The sequence below is a fragment of the Heliconius melpomene genome, chromosome 5 (assembly GCF_056956725.1).
Source record: "Heliconius melpomene rosina isolate 202511_hmr_F chromosome 5, ASM5695672v1, whole genome shotgun sequence".
In the NCBI taxonomy this organism is placed as follows: Eukaryota; Metazoa; Arthropoda; class Insecta; order Lepidoptera; family Nymphalidae; genus Heliconius; species Heliconius melpomene.
Window position 1 is genome coordinate 4,815,687 of NC_140393.1, and position 17,118 is coordinate 4,832,804.

The 17,118-nt window shown below is 32.0% G+C and overlaps 3 protein-coding genes and 1 non-coding gene across 5 annotated transcripts in view; 3 read left to right on the forward strand and 1 right to left on the reverse strand.

Annotated features, from left to right (window-relative positions):
• Positions 1-17,118, forward strand: part of LOC146538968 (uncharacterized) — a 52,758-nt gene that overhangs the window by 23,329 nt on the left and 12,311 nt on the right. The gene's annotated exons all lie outside the window — the stretch shown is intronic.
• On the forward strand, positions 204-8,857 carry LOC146538973 (uncharacterized). Of its 2 annotated transcripts, none has more exons than XM_085186023.1 (4): positions 204-278; positions 7,660-7,803; positions 8,018-8,178; positions 8,770-8,857. In XM_085186023.1, the coding sequence occupies exons 1-3, from the start codon at positions 237-239 to the stop codon at positions 8,156-8,158; spliced, it is 327 nt and encodes a 108-aa protein (XP_085042149.1). In that variant the 5' UTR covers positions 204-236; the 3' UTR covers positions 8,159-8,178; positions 8,770-8,857. The 2 variants fall into 2 exon arrangements, with proteins under 2 accessions (XP_085042149.1, XP_085042150.1); XM_085186024.1 differs by lacking the exon at positions 204-278 and adding an exon at positions 7,370-7,459 and having other exon boundaries at positions 7,664-7,803.
• Positions 11,549-13,794, forward strand: LOC146538974 (uncharacterized). Its single transcript, XM_085185609.1, has 4 exons — positions 11,549-11,648; positions 11,875-12,072; positions 13,055-13,210; positions 13,706-13,794. Exons 1-3 carry the CDS (start codon positions 11,607-11,609, stop codon positions 13,190-13,192), a joined length of 378 nt encoding a protein of 125 aa, XP_085041735.1. The 5' UTR covers positions 11,549-11,606; the 3' UTR covers positions 13,193-13,210; positions 13,706-13,794.
• TRNAG-GCC (transfer RNA glycine (anticodon GCC)) lies at positions 16,569-16,639 on the reverse strand. The gene has a single exon. It is a non-coding gene; the product is annotated as a tRNA-Gly (tRNA).

Here is a 17,118-nt window from a genome sequence, read left to right on the forward strand (position 1 = left end):
ATTTTAACTACAAAAGCTGCTCAGCTAAATCTATACGCCAATCCATCAATATGAGGTCCATACTGTAATTTTGAGTCAATGGTGATACCTAGAAATACCGTAGAATCGACGGGATCGATGTAAACTGATGATAAGCATAAATCGTGTAAAGTTTCAAGAGTATATAAAGTCAATTCGTTTCAATGACTGTATTAGTATTTGTGAAACGTTCTCACACAACGTATTGAGCAACTAAAATGGGAGTCTGCAACATAATGTTTGCTTTTCTAACAGCGCTAGTAAGTCAGATTGTTATTTATTTTAGCTTTTTAAAGTTAATTTGTAATATTTGAGACCCGTAGAAACAGTAGATAATTTCTTTAAACTCTTTTTAATCGATACTTTTAAACTAATTTCATTTTACATCAAAAAAGTATATATCGCTCGTAAAGAATTATTAAACTTTTAAACATCCTTTGAAACTACAACTTTTGAAATATAAGCATTATAAACTTATCTTATGATTTAGGTAGCTGTCAATTTTATTTTTGCTGAAGAATCTAGTTTTTTGGCTCCCGGCGAGGAATATGCATCTGATGAAAAGCCACCAAGCAAAGAAACTGCAAACTGTAAAAAGAATGAAAGTACACAAAACATCTTCAATAATTGTACGGTATGTCGGCGATACGTTATATTTATGAAAAATAAGCCTTCTCATATTATTATCTAAATTTTACTATATATAGTATATTAAAAAAATAATTATACGTACTTACATTCCAAATCAATATGATAATTATCTTTTTAGATAATCATCACTATCATATTAATATGATAATATTATATAAATATTACATACGTTTAGGATAATAATCTTTTACGCTATGGACACAAGTTTCTTTTTCTTTTCAAAAAAGTTTAGTAGGTATGTACTATACAAAAACTACCAAAAGAATAACTCTTATATTTTTCTCCCACAGAACTATTGTTTAAATTGTAGACAAGCTCTTCTTTGTAAAGCTGATCATAGAGCAGCTATCCTCACTTGCCACGGCCGTCTCCGTCATTGTGTCGAAGGAAAGTGTGCAGCTAACCGCAGCACAGAATGCGCAAGTGAATTTTATGGCCCATTATGGTATTACTCTTTTGAGTTTCTTTGTAGTTGTTTCTTTACACTAAATTACATATCATTGTAAATGTGAAAACACGACTTTCACGCAAGAACTACTAAACGGATTTAGGTGAATCTTTACAGTAATATGGCTTATGTATCAGAATAACTTATTTAAACATTTTGCATAATTTGTTTATATTATAATAATAAGTATAAGCGGGCGAAGCTGCGTTTGATCGCTAGTTTGAAATTATTCTAGGCCAGTTGAGGCCGTTGTGGCGCAGGGGCACAAGGTTGTGACCGTAATGCGATGGTTGTAAGTTCGATTCCTACTCGAGGAAACGAAATATTTACTTAAATTTATATTTTCGTTTCTTCGCTCTGGTATCGAGGCAAAAGCGCGACATTGTGTTCCGCCGCTCAACATGCAATGCCTCCAGAATTCGACGGAAAGTGGAGAGCGGAGTGTCTTAACACTATATTCCCTCTACCCTGCTGTGTGTGGGATACAGCGTGAAGCTGAAATTATTCCAATCATTTTTACAATGCTATATTCACTCTTGCGTCATTATTACGTTAGTATAAAGTCTTTGATTTTCGCAATTTTTACACATTATAAATGAAATTCTTATATCCAATATCGTGTATTAGAGTTTTGTACATTTCTGGAAGTTCGACGACTCGAACGTGGTTCCCGTGAACAGTCTACTAATCAGGCTTAAGAGTTTCATTTAAATCTATTACACATTATATTTCATAACATTCTTCTCACTATCCTGTTCTCTTTCAGAAACCTGGAATGACGAAAACTACTTTTGATGTACCAATTAAAATATTAAATTTGCCTAAAATTATAATAAAATGAATATTTATTAGCATCTTACAATGTTTTTATTGACTTCTTTTCTTCGTTGTCTGAAATCGTGAATAAATTATCCATTGGGCAAATTATGATCACCATCAATGATTTGGGATGACACATATTGTTTTATCTTGACATTTATTTTGTTTTAGAATCAAAGAAATGTTTTTTCTATCTGTCAACAGAATACCATTCAAATAATAATTTCATTTTATAATTAAAGCTCTACATTACATTTACGCTAAGGACATTTTGTAAGGATCAGATGAGTGCTTACGATCAAGCTGATGGAAATTCGTTTCCATTGAAACTCATAACAAATTCAAGATTACATAGAAAAGCTAGAAAATATGCTTTATTTAATTATTCTTATTTATGTAAAATGTAAGGCCAGTCGTGGCGCTGGGGCACACACTGTGTCTGTAAACGCGACTGGTTTTGGTTCGATCCCCATGTTAGTTGACACATATAAACAGATACATTTATTTTTAAGTTTTGTAAATTAGGCTGATTATACTCTATTAACGGAGCCGTCACATAAAAGATAAACTGAGGCACGTGACAAAATGTAAACGAACAAAACATACCTTTAAAAGCTTTATTGGTTGTATCACATTTGAAGGGATACCAATGTTCCGGCCTCGTTTCTTTTACGTGGTTAAACTCATTAACAACAGCCACCGTATTGAAAATATTTCTTGGTCAAAGTTCACATTTGTTTGAAGCACGAAAACGTCTATAGAAGCAAAAATCTATAAATAAGCTTAATAAAACTACAAGCTTAAAAATAGTAAGGATGGTATAACAAGAATTGAACGAATTGAATGACTTCAAAATTATAAAATCTTTGTAAAAATATTTTTCACTTTTTAGTTCGTTGTTAGAAGTCGGTTTTTCTTTTTGTTAAAAATTAATTTATTTTACGATTTTAAGTGATAGGTAGATCTTAAAATGATGCTTCTTAAACGAGTTGTGATGGTGGTGGTAGTGGTTGTCAACGAGTGGTTGTGGTTGTCCTATGTAAAACTTCATTTAATTATGTATTATTTTTGTGCAAACTAACATTTTGGTATATTGACAAAAACATACATAAAAAATATTCGGGCGCATTGGGAATCTCCCTTTTTTGAAGTTGGTTGAAAATGAGAACATCCTCTTTTTTGAGATTGGTTGAAAAGAAATGCAATGATCAGGGATCTCACTTCTGACATCAATTTAAAAAGTTTTTGCTCGTAACTATTACAGTATAATTAATTTTTTACCAAAAAAAAAACAAACTTTTTCAATTTTGACCAGATCCCGGAACCTAACCAAACTTTCACTAAATTATCCTTGAAGTGTATCCTTTCAAATATAAAAAGAATCATTAAAATCGGTTGGCCCGACATTGAGTTATTCGGCTATTTGTCGCGCACATGCATAATGCAAATTTAAGACTTATGTGATTTTCTCATAGATACCATTGTCAGACATGGACCAAAAAAATGGGACCATTCGGGAAGCTTTGACTTTCAAATTAAAAAAAAATATCAAAATCGGTTCACCCAGTCAAAAGTTATGAGGTAACAAACATAAATAAAAAATAAAATAAAAATACAGTCGATTTGATAACCTCCTTTTCTTACAGAAGTCGGTTAAAAACACTGTTACGGAAAGTTCGCCAAAATACATATGATGAAAACTAGATATTTAAATCGATTAAGTCCTTTCTGAGCTTAGCGTGCACAAACAGACAAAAATTATAAAAATCATTGTTTGGAGTTCTGTTACATTGATAATGTAACAGTATGTACCTTGGGATAGAAGTTATAAAATAAATAAATAATAATAATAATAAATTATGCATGTTAAATTTGAATAATACAATTAAATTTGAATTATACATTTTGCATGTAGATACAACGATCAGTTATTAATCTTGCACTGCCCCTTGTGTCGCTATTCTCTTTTATCAATTCTAACATCATCATCATCATCACCATCTTACGAATTGTTTTTACACAATTGTTTTAATACTTCTATGTTTATTATATTGTAATAGACTTCTATTATTATATTGTACTAGACCTACAATAGTACAAGTTGTTTCCAGTGTAATATTCGAGGGGTAACATAGTACGTACATAATTATACATAAATGAAATAAAATATTCAATAGTTTTATTTACCTCCATAAGTATGAAGATAGCACTTTTTTACTTTTATTCTTGCAGTTAATTTAAGACATTATAGTGATTCATATAAATTTAATTGCTCATATTGCTCTTGCTCTTTTTAATAAAGATAATGTTAGAAATTGGAAACGGTAAAAGTTTTTTAAAAATAACGAATATTTTAAAAATACAATAAAAACACATATCGTCTATGGGTCATAATCAGAAAAGTGGACATTTTCGAATTCGTAACGTAACTGATAAGTAACAACACTGATAATGTTTGTTACGAAACTGATGTCATAAGGCATTATACACAACAAAATAAGGATATTATATGAATAAAATATTGTTTTTTTTATTTAATGAGACACAGATTACAATTTTAAAGATTCAATCGTTAAATTAACAGATTATAAATGTAGGAATAAAACATAACAAACTGACAATATGAACAATATAATAATGCTAGTTAGTAACGTAATAAACTTATATTTCTAGTTAGAGATCACAAAGTTAATGATAAAATTAAATCCACTTTAAAATATATCAAAATTTGAGTCGTTATCACTGGAATTAAGTTTAATTCTTTGTAAGTGTTTATTCCGCATATCTTCATATTTAATAGGATTGGTCTTTTTAAGACGTTCTCTATATCTTTTATGTATTTCAGCACTTGACATAGGAGCCATGACGCTTACTGAAAATACAAAAATATTTATCAAAAAATAATAATCACAAAATCACAACTAATTTCAGGCAGAATAAAAAAATATTTTTAACTAAATCGGTTCAGCTGTTTCTGAGATTAGCGTGCACAAACACAGACAAACAAGCAAACAAGCAAAAAACTTAAAAATCATTATTTTTGGTTACTTTACTTTATGAAAAGTCACTAATAGTTTTTTTCATATGCCAGCATTTTTTTTTTCTTATACACATATCTTCCATATACAAGCACCGGTTCGATACAATTTTATTATAAACATATATAAGAAAACATTGGTACCGTAATTGTGAACTAGGCTTCATACAGGGTGAGTCATATTGAACTTTCCGATTTCAATAAGGTGTGTATTAAAAACAAAGCGACATGCAGTAAAAATTATTTTATTGTTTGAAAGCACATAACATGCAGTTTTAATTTAGTTGGTTTTAAAAATGATATCCTGTAAATGTCTACCTCCATTGACCACACACTGCTGAAGCCTTTCCCGGAAGTTGTCCATTACTCGTCGAGTCATATTCAGCGGAATAGCATTGATTTCTTCCGTGATTGCAGCCTTCAGTTCATCGATGGTTCGGGGACGATGCGTGTACACCTTTTCCTTCAGGTAACCCCAGAGAAAGAAATCGCAGGGGGTTAAATCAGGTGATCTCGGCGGCCACCCAACGTCACCTCGCAAAGAAATGAGATGACCGGGAAACATTTGTCGCAGGATTTCCATTGAACGCCTGGATGTATGGGCTGTAGCACCATCTTGTTGGAACCAGATGTTATCGTTGTCATGATTCTGCGTTAATTCCTCCAATTTCGGTTTCAGAAAAGTTTCAAGCATGTCGCAATACCGAGCAGAGGTAACTGTGACGACTTGACCATCTTCTTCAAAAAAATAGGGACCCCACACACCAAACTCTGCAATAGCGCACCACACTGTCACTCGAGGGCTGTGAAGTGGTCGTTCGTGTAGGTTTCGTGGGTTATTTCTGATTGTTGGTCCAGTGGGAATGGGATCACGTCGACCAATAGCAAAATGTAAACGGAACGCACGCTGTGTTGTGATCACGGAGCCGCCATTTTTAATAAACTCTTCAACTACGAACGCACGATGTTGTCCCGACCAAGCCATTGCTCACACTAAAACTGCATGTCATGGCGCGTCTAATGACACCATCCCCACCCTTCTACTCCTTCCCTTCTTCGTGCAACGTCCTTCCAAAACCGGAAAGTTCAATATGACTCACCCTGTATTTTCTCAATTTCGTTACGTAACGAAATATAACGAAATTGAGAATGAAATCTGAGAAATTCTAACCCTTTTAAATATTTGCTCATAAGCCACGTGTTGCATGTGCAAGCACTGAAGTTCTTTTTTGAGATTTTGTAAAAAGAAGCAAATAACATAAACAAGAAAACGAAATTATAGAATACTTACCAAAATAAAAGCCGTTTATAACCCTGAGATGTAATTTCACGCATTCCCTCTAAAACATTTGAACCCCTCAACTGCTGCGAGTACACTACTGGTTGTAGCTACGACAGCATTGAACTTTTAGAATTATGGTGCCACAACAAAAAACAATATTAAACACCATCCAAAATAATTGCGTTCATAATTTAATTGTACGTTACTAGCCCTGAGTAACAAAAAGACAATATTTTGGGACAAATTTACTTAACTAATATATATTGCTTATTAAATAATGTATCAATAAAAGTAGTTCTATTTAATATTATGCATAAAGTAAAGTAATATAAACATATCTGAAATCAAATAAAACCATAAACATTCGTAACAAATCAATTCTTAAAAAGTAAAGTGGTGAATGGGACACGAAAAATTGTATGGAAGCATTTTGAAAGGTTTTTTGCAACTAACAACAAATACTATTATTTGCCATAATACATTTAAAATATTACAAAAATCTTTAAGTTAATAAATAAATTTTTCGTAAATGGCAAAATATTTAAATTATCTTTAAAATTGTATTTTTAAAACGCATTCAAAGTAGCGGGACAAGAAAAGACACAAAAAGGACACTTTTTCTGATTATGACCCCTATGTATTCCTAACATATTCAGAAAAAGATTCTACGTAATTGCTATAAGTGATATGTATCACCCAATAACAATCCTTCACACTAGTTTCCTTCCAATCAGGGCCAGGGCTTTTTTATGTTAAGATTTATAATACTTTCAAAGTAGAATGCCATGTGTAGGACATACTACTATGAAAGTCGCTAAAGTAAAGTGAGCCGTTTCCACGTCAATTAATAGTCTGATTTTTTAACCGCAAAAGCTGATGAGCTAATATATTCGCTAAATCTATCCATCAATATGAGATTTATAGTAATTTGGAGTCAATGGCGACACCGGGAAATACCGTAGAATCGACGGAATCCACGGTTTTTCACACAAAATATATATAGCCCAATCAATATAAAAAAATATCTCTCGTCATAACCCTGTAAAGTGATGATTAACATAAATCGTGTGAAGTTTCAAGAGTATATAAAGTCAATTCGTGTCAATGACTGTATTAGTATTTGTGAAACGTTCTCACACAACGTATTAAGCAACTAAAATGGGCTTCTGCAACATAATGTTTGCTTTTCTAACAGCGCTGGCTAGTCAGATTATAATTTATTTTACCTTTTCTTAATTTTAGCTTTTAAGTAAGATTGTAAGATTTGAGATTCGATAGGAAGATTAATTAGTCTCTTTTTAACTGATACTTTTAAATAATTTCATCGCTCGTAAAGAGTTATTACACTTTTAAATATCTATAACCTTTGAAATACATTAATTATAAACTTGTCTTGTGATTTAGGTAGCTGTCAATTTTATTTGTGCTGAAGAATCTAGTTTTTTGGCTCCCGGCGAGGAATATGCATCTGATGAAAAGCCACCAAGCAATGAAACTGAAAACTCTAAATACAACATAACTTTACACCACATCTTCAATAATTGCTCGGTATGTCGTCGATACGTTCTCATTTATCAAAAATAAGCCTTCTCATTATTACATATTATTATCCAAATTTTATTATATACAGTATATTAAAAAATAAATTCCATATCAATATAATAATTATCTGAAATACAACTAATCCTTTTTTGAAAAAAAAAGTTGAATATCTACTATACAAAAACTACCAATATAATAACTCTCATATTTTTTCTCGCAGAACTATTGTATAAATTGTAGACAAGCCCTTCATTGCTCTCCTACTCATAGAGGAGCTATCATCACTTGCCATGGCCGTCTCCGTAACTGTCTCGAAGGAAAGTGTTCGTCTAACTACAGCAAAGAATGCGCTGATGAATAAATAACTTTGGATCCCATTTGGTACTACTCTTTTGAGTATCTTTATTATTCTTTCTTTGACTAAATTACATACCCTACTATTATTATAAATGTGAAAAATTGTGTGAATGTTTGTTTGACTTTCACTCAAAAACTACCAAACGGATTTAGGTGAAACTTTACAGTGATATAGCTTATATATCAGAATAGTACATAGGCCACAATTTATTTAAACATGTTATATAATTTAGTTATATTAAAACAATAAGTAAAAGCGGGCGAAGCCGCGTTTGGCCGCTAGTTTTCACAAATTAAATTTCGTAAATATTTTTTCTAACATAATGCATTATAAAGTGTCGATTTGAAAATAAAGATTTAATTTTTTTATAATGCCATATTCATTTCTGCGTCATTATTACGATATTATAAAATTTTTAATTTTCGCAATTTTTACACATTATAAATGAAACTCTTAAACTGGATATATCGTGTATTAGAGTTTTGTACATTTCTGGAAGTTCGACGATTCGAACGTGGTTCACGTATTACCCGATTAATTAGGCTTAAGAGTTTCATTTAAAACTTTTACATTATATTTGATAACACTCACCTCACTATCCTGTTCTCTTTCAGAAACCTGGAATGACGAAAACTACTTGTAATGTACCTTTTACAATATTATATTTGTCTAAAATTATAACAAAATAAACATTTATTAGCATTTTACAATTTTTTATTGACTTCTTATCTACGTTGTTTGAAGTGGTGAATACATTATCCATTGGGCAGATTATGATCACCGCATAAATAATTTGGGAGGATGAGGCCGTGAGGTCATGCAGGGGTGAAAGGGGTGAAATGAAATATTTAATATTTTCTCCTTTCTCCATTTCCTCGCTCTGATAACGAAACATAGCGCAGCGTTGAATTTCGCCACTCAAACCCGCAATACCTCAAGAATGCAGTTGAAAATGAGGAACGCAAATGTCATCACGGGGAAAGGAGTATCTTAATTCTAGGTATCCTCTGCATCCCACATTATGAAAAGTTTAAGTAATGGTCTAAAAGTATAGGTTAAAAGATACAGTTTTACATAATTAGTTTATGGCAAATAACATTAGTTACAAATAAAAAAATTACATAAAAAATTAACAGCAGAACATAGTCGAATATATGAATTGTTTAAAATATACTGAATTATAATATCCTGAACTCGGCAGAAAGAGGGAAACGGAGTGTCTTAACACTAACTTCCCTCTGCCTACCTATGTTGTGTGCGGGATACAGCGTGAAGCTGATTTAATTTAATTTTAATCTAATTGAAAAATATAATTTTAAATTGTTCATGCAAAAATATTTTTAATATTGTTCATATCATGCTCAGAAGTGAGAGGTTTAGTTTTATACAGCATATGATACAGTCGTATATTAAAGATCTATTAAAAATCAAAACTATATGAAAGATTTTTTCTTATTCGTTTAGAAACTAAAGAGTTCCTGCAAATTTAGTTTGGGCAAAAATAGTAATATTTATCAAGTCTCATATTCAAAATATATTTTTTACTTCTCCATCATTTAATTAAAGCCCCAGCTAAAATCTAAATATTTTTTTAAACTTATCAGAAACTATAAAACTCAGCGACGAGTATATGCGAATAGAGAGATTTATTTTTGATCTGCTGGATGACGCACCACCATGACTGGCGAATATCTATAACAAAAACTATTTTTTAAACCTTATCTGGTGCCAAAGTGGTGCACGCGACTGATCGTAGGTTCGATCCCCAGTCGAGGGACGAAATACTTATTTAAATTTATATTTCAAAGCGCGGCGTTGACTTACGCCACTCAACACGCACTGCCTCTAGAATTGGGCAGAAAATGAAGCACGAAGTGTTTTAAACTCTTAACTGCGCGGGACACAGCGTGAAGCTGAAAATATTATTTAAAGTGTTATTCCACACTTAGGAATTTCTTAATAAGTATCGCTATCGCTTAGCTGTCGGATCAAGAACCGGATACAGAAGGCAGTGTTACTTGACACGGCGCGTATTGTGCGGAGGTTCCTCTCTCTGGAGCCCTAGCCACCGATGGCTTGGACCCTTGTCCCGCCCTCGAAAGAGTGTTTTTTTTTATATTTTTAAATGTATTTTTTTATAATAATTTATATTTAAAAATGTAAAATTGATTCATTAATTTAATAAAAGTATATTCTGTATTATTAGTTATTATTATCTTATACCAGGGTTATATACCTACGTTTGAGGCCGTCGTGGCGCAGCGGCACGAGGGTGTGACTGTAACGCGACGGTTGTGGGTTCGATCCCCACTTGAGGAAAAGTGAAATATTTATTTACGTTTATATTTACATTTCTTCGCTCTGATGTCGAGGTAAAGCGCGGCGTTGAGTTCTTCCACTCAACACACAATGCCTCCAGACTTCGGCAGAAAGTGAGGAACGGAGTGTCTTAACACTGGATTCCCTCTGCCTACCTATGTTGTGTGCGGGATACAGCGTGAAGCTGATTTAATTTGATTTAATCATATACCAACCTAACAAATATTACATAAAAAACATTTACGTTTACGTAATACGTATTATCTCTTTCACCGGTACTATAGTGCCATGCATCACGACCTCACGAGTCCTTTCACACATATTGTTTTAATATGGCGTATGAAACTGCTATTATTTTATTATACAACACTTACAAAGATAAACGTTGTTTTTTTTGGTATAATATACGAGGGGTGACCGTATATATTAATATATATATATATATATATAAAGAAATAAAAATTTTGTAAATATCCTTATTATTCGTGTCGCAGTTAGCAAGTATTTAACTCTAACTCATTTCTTATTTTACGTTGTATCCCGTAAAAAATCAGTGGGAACCTGGACAGCTAGTATGTGTTTGTATGTGTCATGTGCATTTAAGACACTCCGTTACCCCCTTTCGCTTTCGCGGAACTCAACACCGCGCTTTGCCAGTTTACCACAGCAGGAAAATATTAAATATTTCATTTCTCGATTGGGATCAAACCTACAACAATTGCTTGGACCCCTGTACTACGCCATTTATTTATGTATTTTATTAATTAATATAATTATTTTAACAAATATTAATTACTTTAAATCATTATAAACCCACTGTAAGTCGTTATAATATTGTATTTTTCAAGTTATATTTCCCGGTGACTTTTTAATCCGAAAATTGGGAACACTGGATGGACGAGTCTTACACTTAACGGTTTTTTTCTTAATATTATTAAGCTACTTTATTTTCTTTGTAATATATACCTATTATCCAATTAATAAATAGGTAGAGTTAACACTTTTCACAGCCCTATAACAAATATGCAATTACCATAAATCGTATTATGTGCTAGAAGTATATAAAGTCAACTTATAACTATTTTCCGGATCAGTCGAGCTCTTACAGAACGACCACTATTAAACACCAATAATGGCTGTGGGCAACTTAATATTTGCTGTTCTAACAGCGCTGGTAAGTTGAATTGTGAATTATTTTATCTTCTGTACCTATATTCTTATCTTCTGTTGATGTTCTCAAAAAAAAGTTTGCAACCAACACAAATGGTACATTTGGACACTTATTGATTGTGATTTTATTTTATAATTTCATTATCATTATTTATTTCCATAAATAATTCAAGCTTTGTAGTATTTCTAACAAAAAACTTTTTAAATAATAATTTAATCTCATAATTCAGGTCGCTGTTAATTTTATTTTTGCTGAGGAAAATCCGTTAGAACCAGGTGATTTCGATTACGATCAAGTAGATGAAAGGAAGCACCATAAACCACCAAGCAAAGGAAATGATACCGAAAAAAATCAAGAAGGGACAATATCTGTTTCATTTGAAACTTCTAGTAAAAAGTCAGCATCTTCCTCATCTAACTCCACAGAGGTACGTCTTCACTGAATTCTATTCAAAACTGGTCAACGGCAACTACTAAAAGTTAACAAACAACAATTAAAATTTGACGAACTTAAGTTTGCGGGCGTTTTTACTTATTTTGTATAATAAGAGCTTCAAGTATACTTATATATTTTTTCTATGATATAAGCATACATTTTTATTTTTACGATACTTTTCTTAATTTATACTGCAAATTCTTACTTCTTGCCAAATTTAATTATTGTCTATGTGGTATTTCATTATTATCTTGTCTTTTACGAGAAATGCCTTATAGGTTTTAATTACGCGACGAGTAAAGTTGACAAATATAAGTTTGCGGGTATTTACCCGCTTCACTAATTTTGTATGAAGTGACCTAGAAATGTAGATTTGTAATTATTTTTTCTATGAAATACCTATAAATTTCCAATTTTCAGTTTCCTTTATTTATATTGTAACTTCGTGCCAAATTTTATAACTGTATGTCCACGGAAATGATTCTAAAGATTTTGCGTTTCATTATGCGGAAATTTTCATACAAAATACATCAAAAAAGATGAATGCTTGTATCTTTTGATTGCGTTGACTTCTACTTGACTTTTTCTGTGCTCTAAGGGATGGTAAACTTCAATATTTGTTATTAATTTTAGCTTGATATCTTCTCACGATCTCGAGTTATATTGATGGAAAGATTACTTTCTGGTCCATCTGACAACAAAGTAATCCTATAAAGTTTCCATTTTTTTACTTTTGAGGTACAGAACCTTAAAAAATATAATAAAGTAAAAAATCTGTTACTGTATCTGTTGTAATAGCAAAGATATGAAATTATTAAGAAAAAATATTTCATGCCCACGAGTGGGGATCGAACCCACAACCGTCGCGTTACAGTCACCTCTGTGCCATTGCGTCACAACGGCCTCATCATTCAAGTTTAATTTTATTTATTAATCTGCTTGTATTTAAAATAAAACAATTTTCAAACTTACAGGGCACCACCTATATTTTAACATGCACAAAAGTGGATCGCTGCCATTCTTCTAAAAAAAAAACTACTCTCAGATGCCATGGTACTTTACGCCCAGAAGGAAGCCCATCGTCCAATAGCAGTCTTTGCCATTCTGGCTAAATTATTATGGATATAATGGTAATTCTCTTTTGAGTTTTTCATCATTCTTTGAACTAATATTGTTTTAATAATACTTAATTCTAATCGAATCCTTCTAAAGCAAATGGCAAACAAGGCAAATTAACCTGTGGCACTGCAAAATAGTACTAAATACATAATTAAAATACGTGATAATCACAAAATATAAAAAATTAACACTATTTGTGTTAGAACCCACTACCACTTCAGTCTAAATTTTTAGCAAGAATATTTCTGCTTTATTTTGTATGTTTGTCTATTGATGACACAGTGAATATTTCTGTGCCTAGAATACAGAGCTAAAGTAAACACTCTCTGTTTAACTATATACATACTTTTAACTATGATGATGTTTATTCATTTACTGATTTCGACTAATTTCAGCTGTTGCAATAAAATTATTATTATAGTACGAAAGTTACATCGCCAGTTTTACTTTTGATGCCATTGAGTTCTTAATTCATAACATTCATTAACTATTTTGTTCTCTTTCAAGAAACTTGGACTATGAAAAACGTTTTTCAATGCATTATAATATATTTATGTAATATGGTACTGTAATAAATATTATTCACTATTATTCACACATTTCTTTTAATTTTCCTCTTTCCTATATTTTATATATAAAAAACCGGTCAAGTGCGAATCGTAATCGCCCACCGCGGGCTCCGTATCAATTTTGGGATTATACTCGTAACTCATTGTATAGTTAATTTGCGACTGTGTTTGGATTGCCGAACACAGTCGCAAATAAACTATACGATGAGGTACAAATTTCGGAGTTCTAGTTTCCGACATATTCGCAATTTTGTAAATTAGTCGAAAAATACCGTACTATTTTATTTTGATAAGTTATTAACACCTTAGAAAACATGTTGATAAAATAATTAAATGAAAATTAAATCAAATTAAGTTAGCTCCACGCTCTATCCCACATACAGCAGGGTAGGTAGAGGGAACCTAGTGTTAAGACACTCCATTCCACGCTTTTCGCCGAATTCTGTAGGCATTGCCTCATTGCGTTAGCCTCGATACCAAAGAGAAGAAATAGAAATTTAAATAGTTATTTCATCTCCTCGAGTGGGGATCGAACAACTAGTCGACTTTACAGTCACATTTGTGCACCTGCGCTGACCTCAGGTTAATAAAAGCTTAGAAATTTATTTTAGAAATAACAATTTAACGTCATAGAAGTAAAGTCAAGTCCTACTGGACTCGGAGTCTATTTAATTCAATCAGAGAAACAAAAAATCAAATCTGTTGTCTTTATAACTTTAGTGTAGATATCGATGCACCTTCCCTGCAAACCCCCTAACTTTTGAATGGAATGTCCGATTTTAATAATTGAAAAAGTATTTTACAGGTATTGAAATTATCTTTTTAATTAATTTAATACGCATTAACACTGAGGTATCAATTTTATATGAGGTATAACTAAAGTAGTTGGACATATGGTATCACCGACTTTTTTATAGATATTCTAACCGAACGATAGACACAGTTGAACTGACTTCCAGAAACGTTGAATATTGATTGATAAAAGTAGGACTGTTGGAGCTTTACGAAAAAGTCGGTACAAACAACGTGGATGGCGAAAAAATTGAAAAACCAAATATTCTTGCCACGATATATTTGTGCCTTGAGGAGGTAGTGCCTTGTTGCAGTACTTGATTGCCGCTTTGTGTTAAAATTATATTATATTTTTATTTAGTTTTCAAGAGTTCCAAATGCCATAAAAATAAATAATAAATCCGATTTGAGACATAAATGCTTAAGATTGTAATTAATTTCAAAATTTAGTTCGTTTTATATAATGAATTTAAATTATAGTACAGAAAATATAATTCGAATGCTTAAATGGACGGCCAAATATAAAACAATATGGTACAGACAGTCTAAGAAATTTCTTTTAATATTCTTCATATATGTCACCATCAGGTGATCCGAACGCTCGTTTGCCTTGTCCTTTTTCCATAAAAAAACATATGTACAAAAATGTATACTATTTTAAAAATGTTAAACAACCCATACTTCTTCTACCCTTAACCAATATTTTGAAGAATCTTCAACTGCCTCAAGAAAAGTCTGTTAACTCTTGAGCATTAATAATCAATTCTTTTATTGTCATTTTATTAAGATTTCTTTTGATGACACAGCATTTCTTTATTATCATTCAATACGAAAATGTTTCCCTATATGAGACACTGCTCTCTGACAATCTTCTTTTTTCGACACCAGAGCGAAGAAATGATAATATAAATTTAAATAAATATTTCCTTTTCTCGAGTGGGCATGGAACCCACACCCATTGGCGTTTACAGTCAAACATTGAACATACAGCTTTTACATATAATACGTATTGACTTTTTCACTGGTACTATTGTCGCCATTTGCTTTTGTCAACTCTACACAGTGCCATTCATCACGACCTCACGATTCGTTTTACTATATTGTTTTAATAAGGCATATGAAACTGCTATTATTTTATTATCCATACCTATATTATAAATTTGAAAGTAACTCTGTCTGTCTGTCTGTCTGTCTTTTACGCAATCAGGGCCAAACCGGTAATTTAATAGCGATAAAATAAATACTCATATAGAGATACTTGAGGGTCTCGGGAAGAACAAAGGATACTTTTTTTCTCATATTTTTAATATTTTCGATATATACTAATGTATTAAAATATTTTTTAATTTGACATGCAATTTATTCTGCCATGTTAATAACAACAGTCGTTATGCGACCGTTGCTAAGCAACAATTTGCAAAGTTTGTTGTTAGAAAACGTCACACAAAATGAGCTTGCTTAACGCATCTCTCTACTGAAAACTAAAAATAATTGCATAAATATATTTAACTAGCGGCTTCGCCCGCTTTTACTACTGGATTATTCATATAATGTATGTTTGCAAAGCACTTAGGATAATGTGAAAATTAATTAAGCCCTATTGCAACCCGCATTTTCGTAGTTTCAATAAGGATTTTCCAATTGTTTTACACAGCAAGGATTTTTTAGTAGGTACCGTAATTTTAAATCTGTGCTACTAATCTTTTCAAGTACTTATTAAAATATATTTAAATGACTATTTTTAGATAGTTAAATGACTATTAAACGGAAGAAATTATAAACAAAAACCTACCTACTAATAAGTACTACAAAAAATATGAAACCAAATATATCGCGCTGAAATAATACATTCAACTCCAATTTTCCAATACGTGCAAACGCATCTACATCTTCGTTGCTATAGAGGCAGGCGGATTTTTTTTTCGAGCTTGTGGTTAATGCTGAAGAGGGTATTCTGTCCCTAATGAAAAGCAAGCACTACGTGGCTGCCTGTGAAAATTAAATAGAATGCATCAGCCGGGAATCGAACCCGGGCCGCCCGCGTGGCAGGCGGGCATTCTACCACTGAACCACCGATGCGTGTAAGGCAGGCAGGCGCGGCAGACGCATGGCGAGTGGCGAGCCGTTTCGCAGCAAGGATTTGCTGCTATGAAAAATACTCGACCTAATGGTGAAAACCGCATCAAAATCGGTTGGGTGGTTTAGAAGAAGAAGAGTTAGAAACAACAGACAGACACGAAAAGCGACTTTGTTTTATAAGATATAGGATAAATATTCGTATAGTTCAAGCGGGCGTAGCCACGTTCGGGTCTATACTAGTACTATATAAATAAGAGTATATGTGGGAATGGTGAAAGAACATGTACATATCTTTATAATCTCTCTCTCAATCTCATTCACTCTCTCAGTCTCATTAAATTTTTTTCTCTTCATTTTTGACAGATTATTTTAAATTATATAACAATAAAACTAATAAAACCTCTAAACTATCCCATATATATATATATATATATATATATATATATATATAATAGGTGTCCCTGTGTATATATATAAAA